The sequence below is a fragment of the Myotis brandtii genome, unplaced genomic scaffold (assembly GCF_000412655.1).
Source record: "Myotis brandtii unplaced genomic scaffold, ASM41265v1 scaffold582, whole genome shotgun sequence".
Lineage (NCBI taxonomy): Eukaryota > Metazoa > Chordata > Mammalia > Chiroptera > Vespertilionidae > Myotis > Myotis brandtii.
The window spans coordinates 35,587-44,792 of record NW_005370187.1 but is presented as its reverse complement, the minus strand read 5'-3'; the positions used below and the strand labels follow the sequence as shown (position 1 = coordinate 44,792).

At 54.2% G+C, this 9,206-nt stretch overlaps 1 protein-coding gene across 1 annotated transcript in view; it reads left to right on the top strand.

Moving 5' to 3' along the window:
* The window catches only part of LOC102253434 (myomegalin), a 164,954-nt gene that overhangs the window by 153,870 nt on the left and 1,878 nt on the right, over positions 1 to 9,206 (top strand). Inside the window, exons 37-43 of the mRNA XM_014550095.1 lie at positions 120 to 309; positions 764 to 888; positions 3,719 to 3,955; positions 5,409 to 5,519; positions 6,023 to 6,240; positions 7,009 to 7,152; positions 9,067 to 9,205. Of these exons, the coding sequence (XP_014405581.1) occupies positions 120 to 309; positions 764 to 888; positions 3,719 to 3,955; positions 5,409 to 5,519; positions 6,023 to 6,240; positions 7,009 to 7,152; positions 9,067 to 9,205 (1,164 nt within the window). The remainder of the gene's footprint in view (positions 1 to 119; positions 310 to 763; positions 889 to 3,718; positions 3,956 to 5,408; positions 5,520 to 6,022; positions 6,241 to 7,008; positions 7,153 to 9,066; position 9,206) is intronic.

Here is a 9,206-nt window from a genome sequence, read left to right as displayed (position 1 = left end):
GCTGCAGCGTGTGCTGGCCTTCCTTTTGCCTTAGCTCTGTCTGCCGGATGACGTGCTTGGGCTCACCTTCCTGCTGACCTCTGCCCCCACTCTAAACGCTCCTGTGTTCCGCTCACCAGAGCACTCCCAGGAGGCAGAGTGCCTGAGGGAGGCGCTGCTGGCCTCGCAGTCCCGGCTGCAAGAGCTGGAAGTGGAGCTGGAGCACCAGAAGGTGGACCGGCAGCAGCTTCTGGAAGACTTGAAGGAGAAGCAGCAGGAGATCTTGCATTTCCAGGAGGAACGACTCTCCCTCCAGGAGAAGGACTCCAGGTCAGGGGGAGCCCCCTGATAAGGAAGGAGGCCCCAATTTCAGGTGTAGAAGAAGGGATCTTGGCAAGACAGTTAAAGGCCCTTTTGGGGACCTGTTTCCCCTTTGCAATTGCTGATTTATGGGTGAGGTGCACAGAAGGAGGGACTTCTCTGGGAAGGTAGAACCCGGCACCAGCCTAAACGCTAACTGCCTGGCAGCGTGAGAAGAGCATCGGGGCAGTAGGAACGCTGTGCTGGTGTGTCCCAGCCACTGTAGCTATAACACCACTCCAAGCAGAGGCACTTCCCCTCTCCAGCCTCTATCCCCCACCTGTAAAATCAAAGCCAGGGGCTTTGTGACCCCGCGTTGACAGCTCGGGCTAAGCCTCTCTTGTGTGAAGGTTGGCTCGGCTGGCCCTGGTGTGGCCCAGCGCCCTGTCGGCGCTCAGCGCCCTCTCCCACCCGCTCCCCGCAGGCTGCAGCACAAGCTGGCCCTCCTGCAGCAACAGTGTGCGGAGAAGCAGCAGCTCTTCCAGACCCTCCAGTCGGAGCTGCAGATCTACGAGGCGCTTCACGGCAGTTCCAAGAAGGGGCCGAAAGGTATGAGTTCTCCCTCCCGCCCCCTGGCCGTGAGCTTCCTGCCCCTGCTTAGGATCCCAGTGGGGTCTTCTTCACCTTGGAGTGGACAGGTGCTGGAAAGCTACAGCCTGTCTCAGAAAAACCGCCAGCCAGGCCTGGGGCTCCCAGTCCAAACAGGGGAGCTCTCATACACAAAGCCTGGAGGTTGGTGACAACAGTGAGGTCGAGCCTAGACATTCTTAAAAAGAGACAACAGAGTCAAACCTTACCCACCATCTAGGGCAGAAGCCAGTTCCTCAAGGTCCAGATATACAATGATATTGTTTAAGTGCACAGAACTGTCCTGATGGTGTCATCAATTGAAAAGGTCTTGACTAGTGTGAACAATAAATACATCCCGACCACCATGCGGCCCATGCAGCAGGCCGCCTGCTCCCACTATGACCCCTTCCTAGCGAGAAAAGAAAAAGATACAGGAATTGTTTTTATGGAAATACCACTAATAGGACCTACATTTCAAGGCTGGATTTAAATTTTAAACTCTTAAAGAAGATGTTTGTCACCGGCTGAAATAATAATTTTTAAAAGTCCTGAGCTTGATTAAAATCATCTGTGGCACCCAATAAATTTAATAAAAAATAAATAAATAAAAATAGTGGTAGAAATACAGGATGTGGAAATCCTGGGTCTGTAGCTGTCCATGGGCTCGCGGATGAGGGCAAGAGGTGGAAACACATTTCCACAAGGATGCTGTAGGCCAAGGTTGATAGAGGAGCCACCTCACCCCGAGACCACCGTGGTGCGAGCGTGGTGTCCCTATGGTGAGACCATGTCTGAAATATTGTCAGGTTGTGGGTACCGTCTTGTAAGGAACATTGACAAACTAAGGAACATCGTGAAGACATGGGCGATGAGGTTGAGGGACTAGAAATCTCAAACTGGTTGAAGAAACTAACAGTTTTTAGGCTTGGAAAGATCCTGAGAAGATGGGGACTGGCTTTGAACATTTGAAGAACGGTCAGGTGTGTTTGTGTTCTCCAGAGGGCTGAACAGAGGGCCAGGGGTGAGGGGCGATGGGATTTGCATCTGCAGTTCACGCTTTCCTTGTCCCTGGAGCCTTCCGGTGGTGGAGAGGCCGGACTGTGGAGGAGTAAGCTCCCCTCCCAAGCCCCGTTTCAGTAGAGAGGGATGCTTTGTCTAGGATGACATAGAAGCAGCTCCTGCTTTGGACAGGAGTTGACTCTCCGAGTGTTCCAGCCCTGAGGTATTTTTGATTATATGTTCTAAAATTCCATAAACAATATGGTTTATTAAGAATTTTCACTCTTTAGCCAAATTTGAATTTTCATAAAACTTGATCAAGTTTCCCAATTTTACTGAACTGGGACTTGAAGAAGTACAGAGGGCCCAGGAGGCTGAGAGAAGAGCTGATGTACGAAGTCTGGGTGTACTGGGCTGGGAGACCTCCCTGCCTGGAGGAGAGCTTTGTACTGGGGGGGAGGGGGGGCGGTGAGAAGTCAGATCAGCCGAAGGAGAGTTACCAGCAGACAGAAGACCTACTGGGAGGCTGAAACTTTACATTCTGTGAAGCAGGCGATGGAAAATGAGTTCGATCTTTCCGAGCAAAATAGATCCATGGTGGAAACGGAATCTTAGGAGGGTGAGACTGGTGGGCCTGGTGGGAGCTGGAAGACCTTAGAGTCGGGAAACCTCCTGAAAGGGTGTAGTGATGTCCTGGGTGCTAAGTGATGAGAGACTAATCCAAGGTGCTATCAGGAAGAGAAAGGGGAATGGATAAATGAAAAGCATGTTTTAATAAGCAAAATGTTGTGAGAATTTGGATGGAGGGAAAGAAAGAGAAGAAGGAGCATCATGGAACTTTGGGTTAGTGTCCCGAATCACCTCCCCTTTTGTGCCTTTATCCGTTTTTGTGGGTCTTTTAGGATTCATTTCAAAGCTACTTCCACTAAAGCCCCAGAACCCTTTGTCCTTAATGCTATAATCCAGCAAGAGCTCTGAATGGAAATCTTTCTCATGTGCTCATTTGGTGACGAAACCTAACTGAACTGACAAAGTGCGTTCACAGTCTCCACTTATCCCACTTAGTGAGAATATTCACATAAGTCATTGCAGAAATATTGATGCGTCCGATAAGGTCTATGGCCCAGAGGCAGCTGGGTGCGTGGATTGTGTGTGGCACACACGGTACATGCATCCCATTGCCTTGCTAGCAACCAAAACAGATTTTACCTTTGCAAATACACTTGGCCTCAAAGTTTTCAGCTAAGCTGTTGTGGTCTTATAGGTGACTTCTCACATCTCTTCATTCCCAGTAGCTACAAATAGACTGTGTAGTGAGTAGAGGTAAAAAACATGGAGAAGGTAAAGTTCAATCAGGTATGATCCCTAGTCTGTGGCGCCTGGTTCCCATGGTTACAGGCTGCCGAAGGTCTGGCGCCTTCCTCCTTCTCTCCTTGATTCCTGAGCGTGGGGGTCATCAGTCTCCCCTCCCCCAGCCCCTGCCCCTCTTTTGTTCTGTGCTAACTTCCTGTCTTGGAGGACCCTGCTCACTAGCCAGCAGGACTCAAGTCAATATGGAGTTGAAATGATAGGCTTGACCTCAGCTGCCAATCAAATGCCCTCTAGATGCATGTGGGTAATTTCAGAAAAAGTCGGGACTTGGGCGTGTGCCAGACTCCACACGGGACAAGTGGCATTCCCATCACAGATGTACTTGTTGCCTGGGACTCTGCGATGGCAGTGAGTCCTGGAGAAAGGAATGTCAGAGTGTCTGACAAATGCTGAGAAATACTTGGATCAGAGCTACCAACCCCTCCCTCTCTGCTTTCAGCTCACACCTGGGATGCCTGTCACCAGGCCCCTTTGAGCAGCGACCTGAGCCACCTGGTGGCAGAGATCCGCGCCCTGAGAGGGCAGCTGGAGCTGAGCATTCAGGTGAACAACAGCCTGCGGCTGCAGCTGGAGCAGCAGCTGGACCGGGGTGCCAGCAGAGCCAGCCCTGGCCCCGCCGGCAGCCACAGCTCGCCCGCTAGCACGGGCCCTGGAGACAAGCAGCCGCTCCTCCCAGGTAGGAAGGGAAGGGCATGGGGAAGCCCGCAGCCAGCTGCCTGGCCCCCAGGCGTCTGTGGTGGAAGGGACAGCTTGCCTCCTCCAAGCTCCTTAGTTAAGGTCAGGGTGACATCGGAGATGCTCCAGTGTAGTCAGTGCCTGAGCGGGGCGCGGGCTTCAGGCTCAACCCTGCCTCCGACCCTGAGGTGCCACCTACCCGTGTTCCCCTGGGGCCAGGTGTTTGAGCTCCTCGGGTATTGAAGCTGCCTTTCCTCATTTTTTAAGATGCGGGTAACAATATCGAGTTTGTGTGGTTATTTGGAGTGTTAAATGAAATAATTTACAAGTGCTTGGCACAGTAAGAATTGCTCAACGATTGACAGCTATGTGCCTTAACGACTCCTGTATTTGTAGAGTGTTTTAAAACTTTCCACAAGTTTTCAAATAATTTCATCCACGGCAGGGCAGGTTTTACGCTCTGTTTTTGCGGGAGAAAACATTGACACGTTAACCGACCTGCTAAGGCTTATGGGACTCAGATCCCACCCAGAACCGAACCAGAGGTTCCGATTTCCAGGCTGCGTTCCTCTCGGTGCTGCTGCTGTCCAGGCTCTCTAGCCTGGCTTCCCTTCCCCTGGCACCAGGGGACCTCAGTCACTGCCCCTCGTCCCGTCCCACCACAGAGGCCTGACAGGGAGCAGGCTCCAAGCCACGCTGGCTGAGCAGGATGGTCTCTGTCTTCAGGACACGTGCCACTTCCTCCACTGAAGGCTTGCTGCCTGGTCTCCCACCGGCCCCCCTGGCCCCCAAGGCTCCTGTCTCCTGCTCTTCCCATGCTGCTGCATTTTCCCAGCACTAACTCCTCATCGGAAGGGTGACTAGAATGCTGGGTTTAGCCCTGGCTGGTTTGGCTCCGTGGATAGAGCATCGGCCTGTGGACTGAAGGGTCCCGGGTTTGATTCTGGTAAAGGGCACATACCCAGGTTGCGGCGTACATCCCCAGTGGGGAGCGTGCAGGAGGCAGCTGATCAATGATTCTCTCTCATCATTGATGTTTCTATCTCTCTCTCCCTCTTTCTTCTTTTCTGAAATCAATAAAAATATATTAAAAAAGAATTCTGGGTTTAGTCACCCATATGTCCCTTTATTCCTTGATCCAGTATTTTTAACATATATGTTACCTATATTTATGCATATTTATACTTTGTTACAAAGCACAGTTTTAGACACTACATGCAAAATTGTATTCAAAACTGGGGTTAGAAAAATATATACCTGATAATTTTTAAAATTAGACTTTGCTTTCTCCACCCTTCAACTTCAGGAACATCTTGTTCCGCACCACGTGGTTGATGTGCTCTTGCTTGTGCTGTGGCCCGTGGGTGTGAGAGGGGCCGAGGGAGGAGGTGTGCCTGTGCGTGGGAGCAGCGTGTCCCAGGGCCCCTGAGAACTGTCCTTGTCTTCACCCCCAGATGCAGTTGCCTCCCCTCCCGTTCGGGACGTCGGCATGAACCCAGCCCTGGTCTTCCCGGGCTCTTTCACGGCTCCCGGTCCGGACACCGCCCTCCTCAGTAGGACAAATGGTAACTATGGCAACCAGAGGGCACAGGGGCTGGTGATGGAAAGTTGTTACTGCAGGTAACCCTCGGGTTTCTGCACACACACTGTCTGAATTTAGGGCGTGTTCTCTGCCTGCCCCAAGGCCGTTGGCCACTCATTGGCCGCCTTCCCTGTCATTACACTTTCTCCTGTGGGTCTCCTTTTGCTCTGCTGTTGCTTCATCGCACAAAGTCGCTCCCTTCCTGAAAGTGCTCTCTGAATCCAGCCTCCTCTCTTTCTCTGTCTTCTCATCCCAGACGTTTTAATTAAAAACATTTGTCCCAAATATTTCTTGTGCAGTAAACACAAAATTTGCCTCCCGCAATTCTATCATTGTGAGATGATGTAAGAAAGATGAGAAAGCATAGAACCCAGACCATCTGGACTTCACGCCGTGCTTTTCCACGACTGCCCTGGCCCTTGCAGCATTCGTTGTGTGTTTCGGGTTGATGTGAGCAGTGGGGTTTGCTGTGCCTTTATTTTCCAGATCTGGGTTTTGATGGAGTGAAGAGTCCTCCCAAGCTGGAGGGCGATGCTGCTGACGGCTGCTTCGCCAATAAGCACGGCCGCCATGTGGTCGGCCACATCGACGACTACAGCGCCCTGAGCCAGCAGATCGGGGAGGGCAGGCTGCTGGCCAGCAAGATCGCGTCAGCCGTGAGATCCGCCTGCAGCTGCCCTGGCCTCGAGGCTCGGGGCTCCAAGGTAGTCACATCACAGTGCCTGGGTGCCCCTATCCTGGGCCCTTTTATTTCTGACTTTTATTTTAAATTGATTTTTAGAGAGAAAGGAAGGGGGAGAGAGAGAGAGAGCGAAACATCGATGTGAGAGTGAAACATCAATCGGCTGCCTCCGGCATGCTCCCCACCGGGGACGGAGCCTGCAATCCCTGCAGGTGCCCCGACCTGGAATGGAACCAGCACCCTTCAGGTGCCCGGGACGACACCCAACCAAGTGAGCCACACTGGCCAGGGCCCTTTCTTCTGATTTTAGCTCCTTCTCCCACTTACTCATGCATTCATTGATTGCTTCTTTTCCCCCTCACCACTTATGCCCTCTTCCACCTCCACCCGCTCCTGCCATCAACACGGGAGATTTATTTCCTCTTTTCAGGGAGAAAAAGGAGGGTCAGAGTGTCTTTCTTGCACCTGCTCTTCCTCAAGTAACTTTAATTCTAATTTATCAGTATGCCCTCATGGTATAGTTTGCTCCCCTTCAGGACTTTAGACTCCAGAGCTTGGAGCAGGACTAGAAGTAAAGAGAATGTGGGGGAAGCTGGAATCCGCTGAGTCCTTGCAGGTGGGAGGTCACCGCTGAGCCCGGGGGCTGGGCTTCCAGGCTAGGCTTCCTCGTGCATCTGGCCTGTGTCTGCCTCACTCACAAAGGAAGCTTAAAGCTTAAGATCCTGACAACATGCTTAGGGGAAGTGATCTCTCAGCCCCAGTGATGCCCGCGCTCCTCCCTCTCTCCCAGGTGCTGGGCAGCGAAGGCGTCAGTGAACTTCGCAGCAGCGCCAGTGCCCTGGGCCACGTGTTGGATGAGTCGGCCTCCCTCCTGACCATGTTCTGGCGGGCGGCCTTGCCCAACTCCCACAGCCCTGTGCTGCCTGGCAAAGCGGTAAGACACCAGCACCCTTTCTGGTTCTGCCCCCCATTACCGCGCTGCGTCCCCAGCCCCGCAGATCCTGAATATCAGGAGCCCAGGGCGAGTCAGATAGACGGGACCTGGGGGAGACCTCTGTCTGTGGGGGCTGCTGTCGGTGCCATTCTGACCACATCCCTTCTCCTCCCACCCAACCCCCAGGATAGAAATCAAAGGGGAAAGAAAGGATGTAGAGAAGGGAGAGACAGGAGAAGCCTGGTAGCGTAAATGCTCCGTTTCTTTAACTTCCTGAAGTGGGGCTGAGAAGTTCAGGGACAAGTTCAAGCATCAGTGCCCCTGCCCGCCCACCACCCACAGAGCCAAGCAGGGTCCCAGGATGTCCCGTGAGAGGGCCGCCTGCTGGAACCCATAGAGCACTCAGTCTGCATCTCTGGGCCGGGCCTGGAGCGTCAGCCCCCCGTGCTCTCAGACCTCAGGCCTGCTCCCTGGTAGGCGGCACCTGGACAGGCAGGTCAGAATCCCCTCCAGGGCTTCTAGCTCCAGATTCTAGCTGCCAACACCTAGGGGACCCACCTATGCTAATTCCAAAGGGGAGGGTTTTGCCATCTTGCGGTTGGCACAAGTATTTACAAAAGTGCAGATAGTCTCTGGCCAGCCCTGCCTCCCTACGCATAATATCCCTAATTACCAGGCTTCTGTGTGATGCCCAGTGATGTAGGACGTCAGCACTAAGGTTGAGCTCTTGGTCACAGCTGGGAGTTTTCGAGCTGTCCTGGAGTCAGGTCCTCTCAGCAGCAGGAGTGTAGGCCTGCAGGCTGCTTGACCCCCAGGTGCTCAGTGTCCCACCTGCTGGCTCAGGACCCCAGGTGCTCAGTGTCCCACCTGCTGGCTCAGGGCCCCAGGTCCTCAGTATCCCACCTGCTGGAACTCCCAGGTACTCAGTGTCCCACCTGCTGGCTCAGGGCCCCAGGTCCTCAGTATCCCACCTGCTGGAACTCCCAGGTACTCAGTGTCCCACCTGCTGGCTCAGGGCCCCAGGTCCTCAGTATCCCACCTGCTGGAACTCCCAGGTACTCAGTGTCCCACCTGCTGGCTCAGGGCCCCAGGTCCTCAGTATCCCACCTGCTGGAACTCCCAGGTACTCAGTGTCCCACCTGCTGGCTCAGGGCCCCAGGTCCTCAGTATCCCACCTGCTGGAACTCCCAGGTACTCAGTGTCCCACCTGCTGGCTCAGGGCCCCAGGTCCTCAGTATCCCACCTGCTGGAACTCCCAGGTACTCAGTGTCCCACCTGCTGGCTCAGGGCCCCAGGTCCTCAGTATCCCACCTGCTGGAACTCCCAGGTACTCAGTGTCCCACCTGCTGGCTCAGGGCCCCAGGTCCTCAGTATCCCACCTGCTGGAACTCCCAGGTACTCAGTGTCCCACCTGCTGGCTCAGGGCCCCAGGTCCTCAGTATCCCACCTGCTGGAACTCCCAGGTACTCAGTGTCCCACCTGCTGGCTCAGGGCCCCAGGTCCTCAGTATCCCACCTGCTGGAACTCCCAGGTACTCAGTGTCCCACCTGCTGGCTCAGGGCCCCAGGTCCTCAGTATCCCACCTGCTGGAACTCCCAGGTACTCAGTGTCCCACCTGCTGGGACTCCCAGGTGCTCAGTATCCCACCTGCTGGAACTCCCAGGTGCTCAGTGTCCCACCTGCTGGCTCAGGGCCCCAGGTCCTCAGTATCCCACCTGCTGGAACTCCCAGGTACTCAGTGTCCCACCTGCTGGCTCATCCTGAGCTGTCAGCACTGCAGGGTTTTGAGACTTCCATGGAATCCACTCCAGAAATCATTGGGAAGATCAAGGAATCCTGCTTCGGATTGTAAGAGCCACGAGATGCGGTGTGTAGGCCTCTGACCATCGACAGCCAGCTGTTCCTCTTCCCCAGGGAGAGTCCGCGACACAGGAGCTTCTGGAGCTGAGAACCAAGCTCTCCAGGCAGGAGAGCCTCCTCCAGAGCACGGCCGAGCGCCTGAGGACCGCCAGCCGGCAGAAGGAGAGCCTGGAGCAGTTCATCTTCAGCCAGCG